The following is a 16398-nucleotide window of genomic DNA, read 5'->3' as shown; positions in this document are numbered from 1 at the left end:
AGCAGTTGATTGTGGGGGACAGTAATGTCTGATCTAGAGAGGTGTAGAAAGGGAGGCTTGGGCTGTGGATTTCAAAACTGGCTGGTTTTTGGGGAGCTTGAGTCCACTTTAGTAATGTCTTGAGGGATCATGTATGGCAGCAAGAAAAGAAAATATAATTTCTCTGTTTTGTAAACATTGCAAGATAGTGATGGAACAACAAGATATGTTGTAAGGGTGAATTTACAAATTCTGACCTGACACTTCAAGGGAGGTGATCTGTGAGTTTCCTATCAAGTGAGCAATACATACAAGCATGCATCTCCTCTGGCTGAAGAGATTGTGTTCATCACAGCATCCCTGTTCATTCTGTTCTCTTCTGCATTCTCAGAATTGCAGAATTTTCTCAGAGAAAGGCCAAGATAATGCAAACTGTAATTCCCAAATTTAAATTCCCAAATTTAATCCTTATAGCTCTAATGATGTTAAATCAACTGATAGCTATTAGTCAGTGAGGTGACTGTAAATTAGGTTCATTTTTTTGTCTTGTTTTGTTTAAAAAGATACTTGGAAAAGACTTGCTGTATTCAACACAACTAAAACAGATAATAATAGTGGCTATGTTGTTCATGTAAGAAATTCCAAAATTATGAATATCTATAGCATGCAACTGCCTGGTTTACTCAGGAGATAGGCTGGAGGGTGGGGGAATTGTCTATTTCCTCTGATTTCAGCCAAGGTAAATAATCTGATAACAGAATGCCCTTTAAACTTGGGACTCTGGAGGTTGTGAGGGGAACAGTAATCAGCAAGCTCAAATTGTTCCATAACCTCTTTGCCTGATTTCACTGTAAAATGATAAATTACAGGTGGCAAAGTCTGCCAAATGGAAGTAGAATCCTGCCAGTCTGGAGCCAAGTTATTTGGAGAACTAATACAAATGAAAATAGTTTTTCCAGTGAATTAACTTGTTACAAAATACCATAAACATTAAGGCATTTGTTGAATACCTTTGAAAATTCAGTTAATTATTTACAAAAGTAGTACTTAGGGAGTTTTCACAGCTGGTGGAAACTGTAAATGGAGACAGTAAAGAAGATGAGATTTAAAAGCTATTTTATCTTCCTAGTTGTGGTGTGCTCAAGGAAACTCTTTGCAGAAGGTAAATACACTGAATTCTATTGTACATTGAATCTAGAATATGCAGTCTTGGTAACTTAGGTGCAATGTCTTTCATCTCTTTACTGAGTAAACACTGTTTTTAAAATTTAAATACAATTCTGTTGTGATATGGCTGATTCCTGTCTAAGCCTCAAAGCTGTCATATTGAAATGTTCAGCCTTTAATTCAGAAGAAATTTCTTTAGGAATGTTTTTCTATTACAATATGTACTATTTGAAATTTTGTACTATTAAAACATTTCATGTCTTGTAGTGTCTTGGGGATTGAAGTATTTTTCACTTTGTTACACTTTGTTACAAAATAGTGGAGGTTAAATGGAACCTGCAGAAATTAATGTGGGGTGGTCCTGCATTTTTCTATCCCTCTTTTCAGCACTGATTTCTTCTTTTGGTTGTTGTGTTTGGATTTTTTGTTTGTTTTGGTTTTGTTATTTTGGGGTTTCTTTAAGTAACCTAATGTCATATTCAGCACTACTCGTTAAAAATATTTTCCACTTTTACTGGGGATTGTTATTTTGGTTTTTTTTTTTTTAATTGCCATTCTGCTTGTTATTTCTTTTATCTCCATTTCTTGTTTCTTTTCTGTTGACTGTTCTTAAATTCCCTTTCTTAAGCAAGCCTACCTCCTATATTGTCTCCTAGCAGCTTATCCTACTTTTCTGGTAACATTTTCTGAATTAGGGAGCTGAGGCACTGCTAATCCTGACACTTGTCACTGAATTTTAAAGTAGGCATTGGCAAGTTTGTGCAGCAAAGGGTTCTCGTGCTTCTGGGCAAAATAGGGTAAAATAGGGTTCTCGTGCTTCTGGGCAAAATAGGGTAAAATAAAGGTGTCCTGCATCAGTTTGCCCCAGTTCACATTAGGAGGTTTTATTCTACAGCTGATATTCTTGTGAAACCCCAAGAGCAAAAGCTGATAAAATTGTAGTATGTCTTCATTTCAGCAGGTCTCAAAAGGCCCTTCATGTTTGTAAGTATTCAGAATTTTGTTCTTGTTTGAAAGCCTGAATCAGTCAAGCTCATATTAGATAAATTAATGCAAAACCATTCGTATCTGGGCTGGAATTTTTTAGTGGGAAATATATTTGATCTTTTTACAGATACACCTTGTGATTTTCCACAGATAGAAAATGGAAACCTTCCCCAGTACTATTACAGTTTCAAAAGTTACTATTTCCCTATGCATAAAGGAAAAAAGCTCTCCTATTCTTGCGTGGTTGGTTACACAACTGAAAGTGGGACTCAAGATGGAAGAATAACTTGTACAGCAAAAGGATGGTCTCCGGTGCCTCGATGCTACAGTGAGTTAGCTTTATTCATCGTTGCTTCCAGCAGGGGCATTTCCTGGCTGGTTTTCCTGGGGCGTGGAGGAAAAGAAGCTGCAGAGCAGAAGGGATAAAATGTGAAATGAATTATTTATGTCGAGACTACCTAGGTTTATACGGAATGTTTTTACAACAATACATATTTTAAGGGCATTTACTCATTTATATTTTCATATAAGAATATAAAGTTTTCCAGTTTTCTTAATCTGGGAAAACTATTCGTTTTCCCTTAGATGTATAACTTCTTGAGTCTCCCTAGCTCTAGATTCCTTGGCTGTATTCCATGTGGTGGTTTGAGGTATAGTTTGATGATTGGAACAGAGTTTCTTCAATAAATTGAGAAAATCAGATCAGTATAGCTACAAACCCCTTCTTTTGCTTGCAGGAAAAATAAATATTCCATTCTTTATTTCTAACCAAGCTGTCTTCTGTCCTTCAGGAAAATGCACCAAGCCTCTTTTGGAAAATGGCTCTTTTTACAGCACAGAAATGGACTTCAAAATCCATGAGAAACTGCAATACAAATGTAATCCAGGTTACCTTACCCCAGGTGGTGCTGCTGAAGATACAGTGCAGTGTCAGCCACAAGGATGGTCCTCCCAGCCAAGCTGTACTAAAACACTTGGTAGTGTTGTGCACTTCTCTCCTTTCTAATCTCTTGCAGAAGTCTGGAATTCCACTGTCTTTGCTGTAGGGCCAAACTGCCTATGATGGGCTGTCATTTGAGTGCTCCTAAAGCAGGTTCTCAGCTGTACGTCTGGGAAAAAGCTTGTCAGGTTTCACATGCTGCTGATTTTGTAAAGATTACATGTAAAATGATAGCTGTAAAATTATAGATGTAAAATGATAGATTGTGGTGGTGTTTGCAGGGTCTCAGGATGAGAATGTTGACTCTTATGTTTCAGAAGGCTTATATTTTATGATATATTAAAACTATACTAAAAGCATAGAAGAAAGCTAGCCTTCTGATGAAATCCTAAGAGTAGAACAGGAATGGAATAATAACAAAAGCTTGTGGCTCAGACAGAGAGTCCAAGCCAGCTGACTGTGTTTGGCCATTAATTAGAAACAACCACATGAGACCAATCACAGATGCACCTGTTGCATTCCACAGCAGCAGATAACCATTGATTACATTTTGTTCCTGAGGCCTCTCAGCTTCTCAGGAGAAAGAATCCTAAGGAAAGGATTTTTCATAAAACATGTCTGTGACAATAGATGTAAAATGAATCAGTAGAGATTAAATCACGCTGTTTCAAATAAATCCATTCCCATACAAACCTTCTGTTCCAAATGACCAACAGAACACTCGTGCCAACAGCTGCGTTTGTAGTTATTCATTATTTTGCCTGGGCTCTGGCCACTTTTAAAGTGTATCTAAGGGAAGCTTTGGAACACTCCCCAAGAAGAGCGTGCCATGCTCATGCCTGTGCTCTATCTCCCCGAGGGCGGTGCCAGGTGCCGCGGCTGGAGCACGGCAGCTATGCAGACACGGCGTGGGAGGTGCGGCGGAACGGGACCGTGCGCTACCGCTGCCGGCCAGGATTCCGCTCCGCCACTGGGAGCGCCGCCGCCACGGCGCTGTGCCTCCCCCACGGATGGGATCTGCCCCCACGCTGCACCAGTACGTCCGCAGCCCTGCAAACTCATCCACTGACACATAAATCACCCCCTGGAGGGAGCCTGTCGGGGTTTCACTGCTGTGTTTTCTTCCCAGGGATAACCTGCTCCGCTTTGAGCGAAGTAGCTCATGGAGGTTTCTATCCTGTGAAGAAAAGCTATGAAGAAGGAGATGTAGTTCACTTTTTCTGTGACAAACATTATTCTGTCACTGGATTTGATTTAATTCAGTGCTATAATTTTGGGTGGTATCCAGACCCTCCAGTGTGTGAAGGTACCTTGCTTTTATAGTTTTACTGTGTCAAATTCTTAGAGAAAAGCTCACCCCTTCTTTCAAGAAATGCTTTATGAATACAAAATAAAAATACAGCCTAAATGTAAATCAAGTGCTAGTCAAAGGGCAAGGAGCCAGGACAGCAGGAAGGGAGGCAATGGTAATTGGAACTACATTTCAGTGAACTCTAACAGCAGGACAGATACTGTCTCTTACTGTTGTCTGTCTGAGTTGTATCCCACAGAAGCAGAAATCAACAGTTACAGGGAATTTTTTAGACCCTGAAGCTCAATAAACTGTTCAGAATACATGAAGTGTTAACCAGGCCTGCTTAATCCTGCCTTGTGGGATGGGGATGTACCTCTTGAGAGGCATTAAAAATAAAATTTGTAGCAAGGTTCTCCTTAGCTTGTGGTACTTTTCAGAGTTGTACAGCCTCCCCAAACTTTACTTGTTCTGAACAGATAAAATAAAAGGTTGTCCTGAGGACAGAAACACACCTTTAGCAATTGCTATCACTTCCCCAGTCACTGGGGAATGATGAAGAGTCTCAGTAAAGAAAGTTCCAAAAGAATGGAAGGTGAAGCAACTGAGATATAGAGCAGAGCAGGAAGCAGCACAAAACAACCTTTACTACAGCTTAGACTCCAGCCCTGTGTTTATTCTCATGATACAGCAGAAACTTTCCTTGAGTGAGTGCAGAGAAGGTGGAGATGCTCAGGAGGATGAAAACAAGGCCTAAATCTACTTTTGAGGGTACAGTAATCACAAACTTAATTTGGAGATAGGAAATGGGCTATGCTTATTGCTTCTTCTGTAGCATTAGAATTAATACATAATCTGCTTTAAATAGTATATGAATGGAGGGTAAGGGAAATCTCTATTTCCTGGAGTCCTACAGAGGACATTTTATTAAGTCCCTGTGGAGAAATTACAAATTTGTTTATAGCACTACAATGACATAGTACTTCTATTTTATATTTGTGGAATGCAAAATCACTTGTTTGTTTGGGTCTCCCATTGTATTAAGAAAATTAAGAAAATTTGATTAAGAAATTACTCTGGCTTAGCCAAAAAAAGCCTTTTGAGTGATAGGCCTGCTTTGTGTATGGTGAGCTTAATTGTGCACATGGTTTTGGTAAGACAGAAAACAATCTGCAATTTTTATTTTCAGATGTAAAAAATAAATGTCCTCCACCACCACTCCCTCATGGCCATATCAGCGCAGCCAGAAGAACATATCATCATGGAGACAAAGTTAATGTACAGTGCACCTTGGGAAGGAGAGGATCTGAGGAAATCCAGTGTGAAGGAGGAAAATGGACAATACCTTCTCTCTGTATTGGTGAGTTACTTCTGTGAAGGCTGACAACTGAACTGAAATGATTCTTCAACCCATGCCTTAATTTTCTGGAGAGTCTCAGTTTCTCTATCTGCAAAACTGTTATCCTTCCTCTCTTAAAAGGCTTGAAAGGCAAAGTGCTGCATATTTTACAGGCAATCTGTGGTTCCCAGATTAAAAAGGATGAGCTAGGTGAATTCATCTGCCACCTGTAACACTTTCCCTGGAAAACTGAGATTATTACATTTTGCAGTGCATCATATCTGCCTGTTTTGGTACTTTAGAATGAGCTGTTTCTGTGCAAACTGGTTCTGAGTCTCTGCTATGGTTACAGGAGCTGTGGATAACCAGGAATCTGGGACAGCACCACCACTACTCGAGGCAGATGCAGAAACAAGGGCAAACCAAACACATCACAATGAAGATTTGAGTAGGTGAACATTGCTCTTCTATTTTAAAGGGACTCTCCAATCCAATTATATGCATTTTATGACTACTTTTATTCTTTTGTTATAGGACAGTTCCTTATTCTTGAAAATGCTTGCATGGGCTACAGATGTCAATGTAGCCAATAAATAAAAGGCTATTGTTACTTTTTTCTAAATTACACCAATAAGCCTGCTCTGTATTCGTAATTTTATTTCATACAGAGCCTTTACTTTCAGTCATTTTATACCCTTTAGTATTATTTGGACATGCAGCTTCATGAGTATTTTGTTGTTCCTTTGATTAATACTTACAATCAGGGTTTTTGTGAACCACACATAGATGAAACATATAAAGTAATGAATAAGATGGTATACATCACATAAAATAATTAATCTGTAATGGGTGTAAACTAGCAAGAGTCAAAAGTAGGCATAGATGTAAAGTGTGGAGGGAAATAAAATGCATGTCTAAAATTCAGAAAGGCAAGGGTAGAGTTTCCAAAACTGAAACCTGGAAAAGGAATTGTATTGGTTTGGATTCTTTGTTTGCAAATTTTCTTGCTCAGCCTAGTATTGGTAATACCTAGTAATACTTTCACCAGTGTTAACAATGTTGTAATCTAATCTAGATTTAATTGTCCCTCTCTCTGTCCCATATCAGAAATGCAGCAAGACTGTGCCTCTCCACCTGTGGTTAAAAATGGTGCTGTCCTGGGCCCAGTACTGGCAAGTTACAAAAATGGTTCCTGGGTAGAATATGTTTGTCAGTATTACCACATTTTGGATGGGCCCAGTACTGTTTATTGTCACCAAGGAAACTGGACAGAACAACCAACCTGCTTAGGTGAGTCTTGGAAGGAAAATAACAAATTACATATGTAATATAAAAAGGGAAAATCGGCAGGAACCTCTAAATAATCTTTTCATCACCATCTTTTCTCTTTCTTTGGAGTTAATAAATATTCCAGAATTAGGAGGATGAACCACAATGAAATTTTTAGCAGACCTCTTCTGCTGGGTATCCTCTGGCCTGTTCTTAAAACCAGCCAATTAAATAGATTCCTCTGTTTCCTGAGTGAGCTATTCTAGTATCTAGCTATTCCTGTTTCCTGGGAGGATTCTCCAATTTCTTTCCTCCATATTGTCCATTCAGATAATTTCTTCCTGTCTTTCAGTAGATGATTAGAAGGAATGGTGTAGCCATTCCCAAAATGGCTTTTAGATACAATTAACAAAGAATTAGCAATGGCTTCTTGGACTTTTGTTGTTAAACTTTCAGGCTTTTTCTTTTTAAATTACATGTCTTTATATCTGTTGTTTCATGTTGGTGTGGACTTCCAAATTTTTCTGTGCTGCTTTTATGTATGCTGCTCAAAACAATGTATAGAACTCCCAGTAGAAAAGTACCAGTGCTAGCAGGAATACAAACAAGAGTTGTTTGTTTATCTTTCCTTCCTTCCTCTAATAAAATAATTGAATTTTACTAACATCCTGTGTTAAATTGACTCACCTTTCAGTTTGTAATCTACTGTGAAAATACAAATACACAATCAGTTAAGTTTTAATTGCATATTTCTAAATGAACAGAAGTTACCTCATCTAGACTGAAAGGTCCAGGTCAGCATTTTTGGATCTGAGTACTCAAATTTAATAAATCCTGTGAGCGTTGTTTATCTCATTAACATCTCAATAAGCCCATCATCCTTTGCATGTTCTCTGAGATTTCTTTTATACACTCACCTAAACAAACAAACACCATGCTGATGTTAACTTCAGGAAAATTCCAGGGGAATTTGCTGTTACGCTGAGCTTAAGGAAAATTCCATGTGATTTTGGTGTTACCCCACTGTCACCAGACTGCCAATAACTGAGTTCTCCTTGCCTTTCCCTCAGCAAAACATCAGTAAGGGCCTTTATCACCCAGTGATTCTCATGGAACTTGTAGAAATCTATTTTTGTAGGCTTTATTGATGGTGAACAGTGGTTTCAGTAGTTAATGAGGTTAATCATCTAATGGAAAGCTACACTCCCTGATGTGATCCTGGCACTGGGTTTTAAGAACTTGTCAGAAAGCAGCCATTCCTTTTGCATGTATTTGGTTTTTGCTGTCACTTCAGACAATTTCTTTCCATTTGCACTTTTTTAATGCATCTGTAGTTCTTTGTCTTGCAAAATTCAGAAGCATTTTAGAATTATTGACTGACATGGGGTTCTCTTTCTTCACTCCTACAAAAGGGAGCTAAGAAACCAGTTAAGGTGGCTCCTTATTAAAATACATTTTTATTTCCTAGAACCATGTACTCTGAATGTAACTGATATGGACAGCAACAACTTAACACTGAAATGGAGACGGGAAGAATTAGTTTTCCTCCATGGAGATCTCATAGAGTTTGAATGTAAACAGGGATTTAGTTTTCTCCAGACTGCCATTCCATCTCCTGGGAGGACACAGTGTGACCAAGGCAGACTGAATTATCCAAAATGTGTTATTCAAGGTAAAGCAATAATTTTTTTTATTGCATTTTTAATTACTCCATCTTAGACCTATTTAGAAATTATTTGCTTTGCTTTTAGTGTGGGCCTGGAGCCTGCTGTAAATAATCAGTGTTTAGGCTTCAACAATTAGTGTTTAGGCTTCAACAATATAGATGCAGAAGATAACTCTATTGTTGAATATAGCCAAGCTTGGAAAAGTGATATACCTCCCTTTGCTGTGCAAGGCTGTAGAAGGGAGGGGGAAGCTCTGCTCTGAGCCCAGGAAACTGAAAGCTCTGTAGAAAGAGAGCTGTAAAAAGAAAACCTTCATGTTCATTTAATTTATGATAAAGCAGTCAATATTTTAGTTTCTTATCCTTAAATGTTTTTATTGTTGTTGCAGCTGCTACAGAAAAATGTGGCTCTCCACCCTCTATTGCAAATGGAGCTCTGACTGTCCCAGCACTGCCCCAGTATGACAGTGGCTCTTCAGTTCAGTATATTTGCTCTGAGTATCATTTTTTGCAAGGCTCTGAGAGAATCTACTGCTCCGAAGGACAATGGACCTCACCTCCAGTTTGTATAGGTAGGTGTGATAAACAAGATAAAGAAGCACTTATTTCTATATAGAATTCAAAGCCTCAAGGAACAGCCTGGGAGTGACCTGGAAGGGCCATCTGGTCCAATCCCCTGCAGTGAGCAGGGCTGCTCAGAGCCCTCCCCAGCCTGACCTTGGCCTTTCCCAGGAAATGGGCAACCACTGCTTTTCTGGGAGAAGGGAAAATAGGGAAAATTGTTCCAGTGTTTTCCCCTTCTGACTGGTGGTAATGATTTCCCTATGTCTAGGCTGAATCTATCCTCTTATAGTTTAAAACCACAACCCCTTGTCCTATTGCTCCAGGCCCTACTAAAAACTCTGTCTTCTTCTTTCTTATAAACCCTTTTAGGCTCTGGAAAGGTGCAATGAGGTCTCCCTGCATCCTTCTTTTTGCCAGGCTGAAAACCCCAATTGTCTCTAAAATCAGATCCTTATAATTTATGAGTCTTGTCAGCTAGAACTTTTAAGTCTCAATTTCAGTGTCTTCAAATGACATATAAAAGTTTACAATGAAGCAAGTTAAGCTTATCTGGTGGGGTTTTTTTTATTTCCTTAACTATGATGTGCCTGCAGTATAAAAGACAATAGGAAATAATTAGCAGTTTTAGTGTAGCCTGGTCAAAATAGTCTGTTCCAAAAAGAATCAATTTATTAGCAGTGAAAAAGAATCAATTTATTAGCAGTGATAAAGTCTCTCTTTTTTAGAGCCGTGTACTTTGTCAAAAACTGCAATGGAAAAAAATAATGTGCTGCTACAAGCATTCTATGCAGACCAAGTTTACTTTTACCATGGGGATTATGTTGGATTTTACTGCAAACAGAACCATTTTGGAGCAGAATCTGGCACAACTTTATTTCAAGTACAGTGTGAGAGAGGACAGCTGGCATATCCAAGGTGTGTTGAAAGAGAAAAGCAAGTATGGACTTGAGGAAAGGCCATAGGAAAGGTATGTATGTGTTCTTTATCTCTTATTAGCAGGTGAATTAGGGTGGCCTCGTGTTCTCCAGGCTGCTCCACTCAGCTTTGGGAATTGAGTGTTGAGTCTGAGCTGCAGGTGGATGGAAGGGGAAGGCCTTTGTGGGATGAGGATGAGCAGTGCAGCACAGGGATGCAATATTGGCATACACATTGAAAAAACTGGAGGAAGGACTTGTACACCTTAACAGCACTCCTTCTCCCTTCACAGGTAAGGAGCCTCTAAAGGACTGACCTTGAGGAACAATATAAAAGAGCAAATATAAAAAAGTTTTTAAGGGATCTGTAAAACTACTTTAAACCTAGAAGTACACAAATTGACTGAAAAGTTTGGGGTTTTTTTAAACTATTTTAAGAATATTAAAATGCAAGTACCTGGTATGATTTCCTATATACTTAAATATTGATACTCTTGAGGGTCTGCCTGAGAACAAGTGTGACTACAACTATGAAGAAAATCCAGGAATGTGGACAAAGTTTGCCTTGCATCCATTTTAGTCTGGTTTAATAAAAAAGCCACTCTAAGGGTGTCTTCTGTCTTTCATGTCTAAACTCATCTGTCTGTGAAATCATAGCATGTATGGTGCTCTGTATGGTTTCCAAAGCTTTTGCAAGAGTTACATGAATTAATAAGACAGAAAAAGAAATGAAAACATTCAGGAATAGACAAATTCTGCTTCTTTAGTCAGAGTCCAGCCAACCAACAGGTGGTAAAAAAGGTTGATAAAAATACTTTACACAGTGCGTATACAGCAATACCCTTCCTCTTACAGAGCAAACTGGAGCAAAAGGGATTAAAAGGCCCTTGCTGGAACAGCTGTTGGAAGTAGAATTCATTCACCCCCCTCACTTGCTCTGGATGCACACACACATCCTGCCCTGTGTGGCTGTAACCACAGGGCAGGATGAGGGACATTGCAGACATGAAGGCAGCATCTTGTTGATGAACTTGGAGGCAAAGAACATATCAAATACTCAAGCTTCATGTGGGGCTGCTGCCCCACCTTCCTGCTTTAGTGACATTTTCTTATTGATTGTTTAAATCCTCATGTAGCAACAGAATACCTTCTTGTGACCCTTAATGTCCCTTGTAAGTGCCACTCTGAGCTTCAGCTTTTCTAACATTGTCTATACATGCCACATCAATGCCATGGATAGCTCACCTTGGAGCCTGTTTTTGCCTCAATCCCCTGCACATTGATTTGTTTTCTGCTTCAGAGACCTCTGTGCAGTCTCTGATGAGATGAGTCGGTCTAGGCAGATGTGTTTTTCCTCCTAAAGATGAGAACTGAATAATCTTGTGCTTGCAGGATTCTGTGCTTCAAGACCTATAAGCTTTTCTGGACTCCTATTTTCCTAAATAAGTGGAAGTCTGCTCCCCTAAGGTGTGGGATTTGTACACTGGTACTTGCTTTTTTCTCTCTTCTGAATCAAGGAGTGCATTAGCACATGGCTGCCACAGCCAGGCTGCCACTGATTTCCACAAGCCACTTTCTCCTTGTTTGTGAAGGGCAGATGGGCTGGGGGTGGCACAGACTGGCCTATCCAGGACCTGGAGCAGGAATTTGTCTACACCTTCCCCTAGAAATCCCAATCACTTGCTCCCCAACATCTTGCCTTTGCAGGCAAATCTCCCAGAAAAACTGGTTCTGGCTAGAGACTACCTCAAACTGTTCAAAGGAGACTCCATTACTTGCTCTTTCTGCTCAGGCACTCAGGACATTCACCCCAGACTCATTTCCAAGCAAGTGCATAGACAAGAAAGTAGGAATAGACAAGGCCAAATATGCTTTGTGTGCTGATAATCAAATTAACTGTCATCTTTAATTCTTGCCTCAGTATGCCACCAAAGCTAGCCTGTTTTCAGGCCACAATTGTTAATGAAATAACAGTGAGATCAGGATAGAATGGATAAAATGTAAGCACAACCTTTTTCTGCATAAAATGTAAATACATTTACAAAACTAGATCTAATGTGGATAATATGCAAAGACAACGATCCAGTAATAAAAACAAGAACAAATTCCAAGACAGAACATTGGCTAAGCTGGAAACAAAGCACAGCAAAATGGGAAACACCAGGAAAAATTGAGCTCAAGTCAGGAGATTGGTTGAGGGCTCTGTCATTGCTGCAGCTGGGCTCTCTCACGTCATTTCCTTTTACCCAAACAACGACAATTCTGTGTAAAGAAAACAAAAGGGGAAAAGGCATCAGTACCAATCCTGACAGACTCCAGGGGCTCCTCAGAGCAGTGAACAGGAAATTTCAGCAGAACTGCCTCCTACAGCCTGTGCCCCATGTCTTTGGCAGCAAGAACTTACCCTGACAGCGAGGATATGGAATCACTCCATCCAGGCACTGGGTGCTGAATCTCTCCCTCTGGGAAACCGGCCGGAAGTGGGGCTTGCACTCAAACACAACAGGGTCCCCTGAGACATAGTGAGAGCTTGACTGCCTGGCTGACTGCAACTGAATGTTGTTCTCTTCCATAGTGCGCCTATCCAGAATACAGTTGCCTGCAGAAAAAGAATTCTGTTATTTGCCTGTAGATCTCACACTGAACAACTGATGCTCTGTTGGCACCCCCTGTGAGTGCCCCAAGTGCCCTTTCCCCAGCTCAGGTGTGCTGGGCAATGACTTCCTGAGGACACTGCCCCTCTATTCCTGCAGCTCCCACACCCTGGCTCACAGCCAGGAAAGCCAAGGGCTTTCTGCTTCCCTTCAGCACTAAAAATGCAACAACAGAGCAGCAAAGAGGGGATTACTTACTTCCCAGTGTGCACAACGGGTAGTTCAATGTCCCCTCCACACACTGGACTCTGAAGTTGGGACTACTTGGATGTTCCAAATATCCTGGTTTACAGCGGAACTCGATAAAGTCACCCGATGTGGAGTACAGTTTGTCTTGGCCACGCCATTTCAGCTCAATATTGTTTCTGTCCATATCTTCCTTTGATGCTGTACAGGCCACTTGAAAAAGTCAAGAGAAGAGTTGTCAGTACTTCATACAGACACACCACATGCTTTGCCCCTAGAGCCTATAGAAGTCCTTCACATCAAAGACGCTTCCAAGTGTGCTCTGACCCTCTGTTACTTGCAACAGAAAAGACATTCACATCCAAGCTAAAGGAGAAAAAAAAGACTTGGGAGAAGCCTTGTCACACTGTCAGTCATGCAGGGCAAGAATGAAACACAGGTGGGGAAGACACCAAACACCAATGAACTTCCCCATATATATTTTTGAGAGATCCCTCCTTCCCTTCTGCTCTGTACTTCTAAATTTGTTTTCTCATCACAGAGGCACTCCTGGCTTTCCCCAGCACTGACATTCATTCAGACCCATCCTCCTGGCTCACAGCCTGCTGGGTGGAGCTGTGACCCCAGCCCACAAGCCGAATTTTAGCAGAAACTCCTTTGAGACAAAAGGAGGACACGCTGCTAATTTGCTCTGCCAGCATTTCGGTCCCAGCACCAGTGCTGCCCTCAGGGTCTCAGAAGAAGACAAGAGGAGCAGTCACACAGCCTTTGGCCACCCAGCACATGCTTCAACCTACCCAGGCAAACTGGGGGGTCTGTCCACTGCCCATTGCGACAGGTGATTGTCGGAGATCCTTCCAGGATATAGAAATCTGGGCATTTGTACTCCACAGTATCACCTTCTTGATATTCTAGCAAGGGGAAGTGAAGAAGATCTCCACTTTGAATAACTGGAGGTGTGCCACATCTCCCAGCTTGTCCTGAAAGAAATTTCCCAATCAGCGAGGAAGTTCAGCTGCAGAGAAGGTCTGGTCAGAAATACCACCCACACTATCTTGGCACTACTTTGAGAAGTGGAGTAAAACAGAGAGAGAACCAAACAGCTGGCAGGAGCAAGAGTTTCTCATTTCTCCAAAGTTCAGGCTGACAACTGCCAGCTCACCCCCTCTGAGCACAGTTTAAGTGCTTGCAGCTGTCTGCAGGGTTTCTTCTTGTCCTGCATAAGGTGTGGCACTTGGCCCTCTTGAGTGAAGCCACCTGGGTACCTCAGCTTGGTAAATTCACCCCATCTGAACAGAGACCTGGGGAATGGCCTGCCTTGTCCTGAATGTGCCAGATCCATGGCAGCTGTGCACCGTGAGGGCACTGAGATGCTAAATGACAATGAGGCAGCTTCATGATGCTATCACTGACAGGAGGCTGAATGGAGAGAGAGAGACAGAGACAAGTTACCTTTGCAAGTTGGCAGCTCTGTCCAGGACCCATTTTTACACACTACAGTAGAAGGCCCAGTCATCTTAAAATTATTCCAGCACTGATAATTTGCACTCTCTCCAGGCATATACTTTGACTTTCTAATACCTTCAATGCTACCACCAGCAATTTGTGGAGGAGGATCACATCTCACATCTGAAAAAAAACATGGCTGGAGTCACCTTTCCAGTTATTAAGATGTTCATCTATACAACCACAAGTGAAAGGAATTAGCCTTGTTAAAATTTCTGTACAGATTTTCTGCCTCAGGTGGGTCAGAGGAGTTCATCATGGGGAAAGCAATGAGGTGTGGCAGTGGCAGCAGAACACTGTTTGGGACTCTCAGGAGATGTCAGGGTCAATGAGAATTTCTAGAGAAAGCCAGTGTTTCTGTACTTATATACAAGAACCACACCAGCCTTGTCTTTCCCTGGGGAGCCCTGGCCTTCCTGGAAACCACAGGGGTAGCAGCCAAACAGATTCCCTGCTGGAGTGCAGAGCTCTCCAGTGGAGGGCTGGCCATGCTGCAGGAGCTTGTCAGCCTGTGCTGCTCAGGGCTGGGTAAGCACAGCCAGCTCCACGGAGCTGTGCTCACCCTGCAGCCACAGGTTGGAATGGGGGACTCTGGAGCATTCCTGAATGTTCCTTGTCACAGGAACAATCTTTCCACTTCCATGGCCCTAGCAGATCTTACATGGTTTAGATCTGGGGCTCTGCTAGGCTCTGCATTGGCCAGAGTGGAGCACTGCAGAAGAAGAGCTGCTTCTCTGTCCTACTGCTTCTTCCATTCAGCTTCAAACACAAGAGAGAAGCCCTTAGGTGTGTGTCCACTGAAAGCCACTGAAGTGGTGGGCACTGGCGAAATACCAACAGCATACAGGAGAATGACAGAGCAGCACGTCTTAGGCCCTGCTGCTTCAGGAACATTTTTTGCTATTGAAAATATCCAGTATCTCTAGAAGCATCAAATTTAATTAAATTTCTGTGCAAGAAAGCAATAGCAAGTTCAAAGCTGGGGCAGCCAAAGAAAACAAGTAAAAAAGGCAAAGTCTTCAGAGTATTTCAATAGAGAACTGGTTGCCTCTACACTAACAGGCAAGGTGAAAGCACAGATTCCTACCTCTGCAAACTGGGGGTTCTGACCATTGACCATTTGAGCAAAGGATGTAATTTGCACCCGTCATCTGGAAGTTCCTTTCACACTGATAGTGCACCCTGGCCCCGGGCAGGTACCTCTCCTGAGGAGCGTCTGCCATGCGCGCGTCGGGGATCTCCGGCGCAGCTCCACAGCTGACATCTGCAGAGAGAGGAATTGCAGTGAGAGACACAAAACCCACACAGCACGGCATTCCAGAGCTCCTGGTGGGCAACACAAAACTCACACAGCACTGCATTCCAGAGCTCCTGGTGGGCAAAAAGCACTTTGAGGAATGCACACCATTTTCTAAAGGTAGAAAAAGAAGGTTTATTCTGATATATTATATGGTTTATTCTGCAATGCTTCAGCACCCAGTATTTTTTGCCTATAAAAACTAAAAAGAGAGGTCACAGAGATCAGCCAGCTGTGCTGCACAGCATTGTGTGCCACTACTTTGGAAAGTGACACAATTTATTTACTATTTGAAGATGCTTGTCAGCAACTGACATGCTAGTGATGTGAAAATAAGATCCATTGCCCCAGAGCTATCTGCTCCTTTGCAGCCAGGATGCTGGATTCCTCCCTAATGTCTGCCTGCTTGACTTCAAGAGAGCCAGGATTCAGCTACCAGCTCCAGCCCATGGGGAGATGATTGCTTTGCTGATCTACCCTGCTTGTTGTTTTCCAGAAGCTAGAAAAATAGGTGTGGTAGCAGCCCATTCAAAGCAAGTCACCTGTTGGCTCTATTGGCCTGACTCACCTGCATGCCCAAGTAAAAATTATCTTAATTCACAACATGAAATGCTAAGAAGGATCATGGATTACTTAGAA

The 16398-nt window shown here is 41.5% G+C and overlaps 2 protein-coding genes across 2 annotated transcripts in view; one reads left to right on the top strand and one right to left on the bottom strand.

The window, feature by feature from the left end:
* The first annotated feature begins 1059 nt into the window (after nt 1-1059).
* Nucleotides 1060-10630, top strand: LOC131560368 (coagulation factor XIII B chain-like). Its single transcript, XM_058809057.1, has 12 exons — nt 1060-1141; nt 2261-2461; nt 2925-3110; nt 3933-4109; nt 4203-4379; nt 5554-5724; nt 6056-6151; nt 6811-6993; nt 8441-8644; nt 9028-9210; nt 9928-10169; nt 10410-10630. Exons 1-11 carry the CDS (start codon nt 1060-1062, stop codon nt 10149-10151), a joined length of 1884 nt encoding a protein of 627 aa, XP_058665040.1. The 3' UTR covers nt 10152-10169; nt 10410-10630.
* Nucleotides 9854-16398, bottom strand: part of CFH (complement factor H) — a 30671-nt gene continuing 24126 nt past the window's right edge. The window contains exons 19-24 of the mRNA XM_058809056.1: nt 15550-15726; nt 14409-14585; nt 13754-13936; nt 12969-13169; nt 12521-12715; nt 9854-12378 (exon numbers count right to left, since the gene is read on the bottom strand). Coding sequence (XP_058665039.1) covers nt 12359-12378; nt 12521-12715; nt 12969-13169; nt 13754-13936; nt 14409-14585; nt 15550-15726 — 953 coding nt within the window. The 3' untranslated portion in view covers nt 9854-12358. The remainder of the gene's footprint in view (nt 12379-12520; nt 12716-12968; nt 13170-13753; nt 13937-14408; nt 14586-15549; nt 15727-16398) is intronic.

Source organism: Ammospiza caudacuta, chromosome 7 (genome assembly GCF_027887145.1).
Source record: "Ammospiza caudacuta isolate bAmmCau1 chromosome 7, bAmmCau1.pri, whole genome shotgun sequence".
Taxonomy (NCBI): Eukaryota; Metazoa; Chordata; class Aves; order Passeriformes; family Passerellidae; genus Ammospiza; species Ammospiza caudacuta.
This window is presented reverse-complemented; position numbering and strand designations above follow the sequence as displayed.